The sequence below is a fragment of the Lottia gigantea genome, assembly GCF_000327385.1.
Source record: "Lottia gigantea unplaced genomic scaffold LOTGIsca_360, whole genome shotgun sequence".
Lineage (NCBI taxonomy): Eukaryota > Metazoa > Mollusca > Gastropoda > Lottiidae > Lottia > Lottia gigantea.
Window position 1 is genome coordinate 46,313 of NW_008709221.1, and position 846 is coordinate 47,158.

General features: G+C 40.8%; 1 protein-coding gene across 1 annotated transcript in view; it reads left to right on the forward strand.

Annotated features, from left to right (window-relative positions):
* The window catches only part of LOTGIDRAFT_175726 (hypothetical protein), a gene marked incomplete at both ends in the record, with an annotated part of 2,104 nt that extends 1,573 nt beyond the window's left edge, over positions 1–531 (forward strand). Inside the window, one exon of the mRNA XM_009058945.1 lies at positions 3–531. Coding sequence (XP_009057193.1) covers positions 3–531 — 529 coding nt within the window. The remainder of the gene's footprint in view (positions 1–2) is intronic.
* Positions 532–846: the final 315 nt, after the last annotated feature.

Sequence of the window (846 nt, forward strand, 5' to 3'; positions counted from 1 at the left end):
AGTGGTTTATTGACATTGGGACCTGGTAGTTTATTGACATTGGGGCCTGGTGGTTTATTAACATTGTGGGCTAGTGGTTTATTGACATTGGGACCTGGTGGTTTATTGACATTGGGGCCTGGTGGTTTATTGCCATTGGGGCCTGGTAGTTTATTGACATTGGGGCCTGGTAGTTTATTAACATTGTGGGCTAGTGGTTTATTGACATTGGGGCCTGGTAGTTTATTGACATTGGGGCCTGGTGGTTTATTGACATTGGGGCCTGGTGGTTTATTAACATTGGGACCTGGTAGTTTATTGACATTGGGACCTGGTAGTTTATTGACATTGGGGCCTGGTGGTTTATTGACATTGGGGCCTGGTAGTTTATTAACATTGGGACCTAGTGGTTTATTGACATTGGGGCCTGGTGGTTTATTGACATTGGGGCCTGTTGGTTTATTAACATTGTGGGCTGGTAGTTTATTGACATTGGGACCTGGTAGTTTATTGACATTGGGGCCTGGTGGTTTATTGCCACTTGGGCTTTGACTTTGTCCTAAGGTATACGGTTGAATACTGCTCAAGTCTACCTTTAAGAAAAGTAGGATGTAAAACTTCAATCATTTTGTCAGTCTGCTTTTATGAGACGAGAAACAATAAATTGAGAATGTAGATGACCGTTAACATGGTGACGTCGTTGATATACTGAAATATTCACAGATTAGAGAATTAAGATCTAAGCAACTAATTAGAGAATGACTATGTGACATCTTGCACCCCATTGGTCTATAGACATGTAATATCACAACTCAAACATCATTACATCTATTCTGTAGGACATCACCCTTACTTTTATATTGTTTG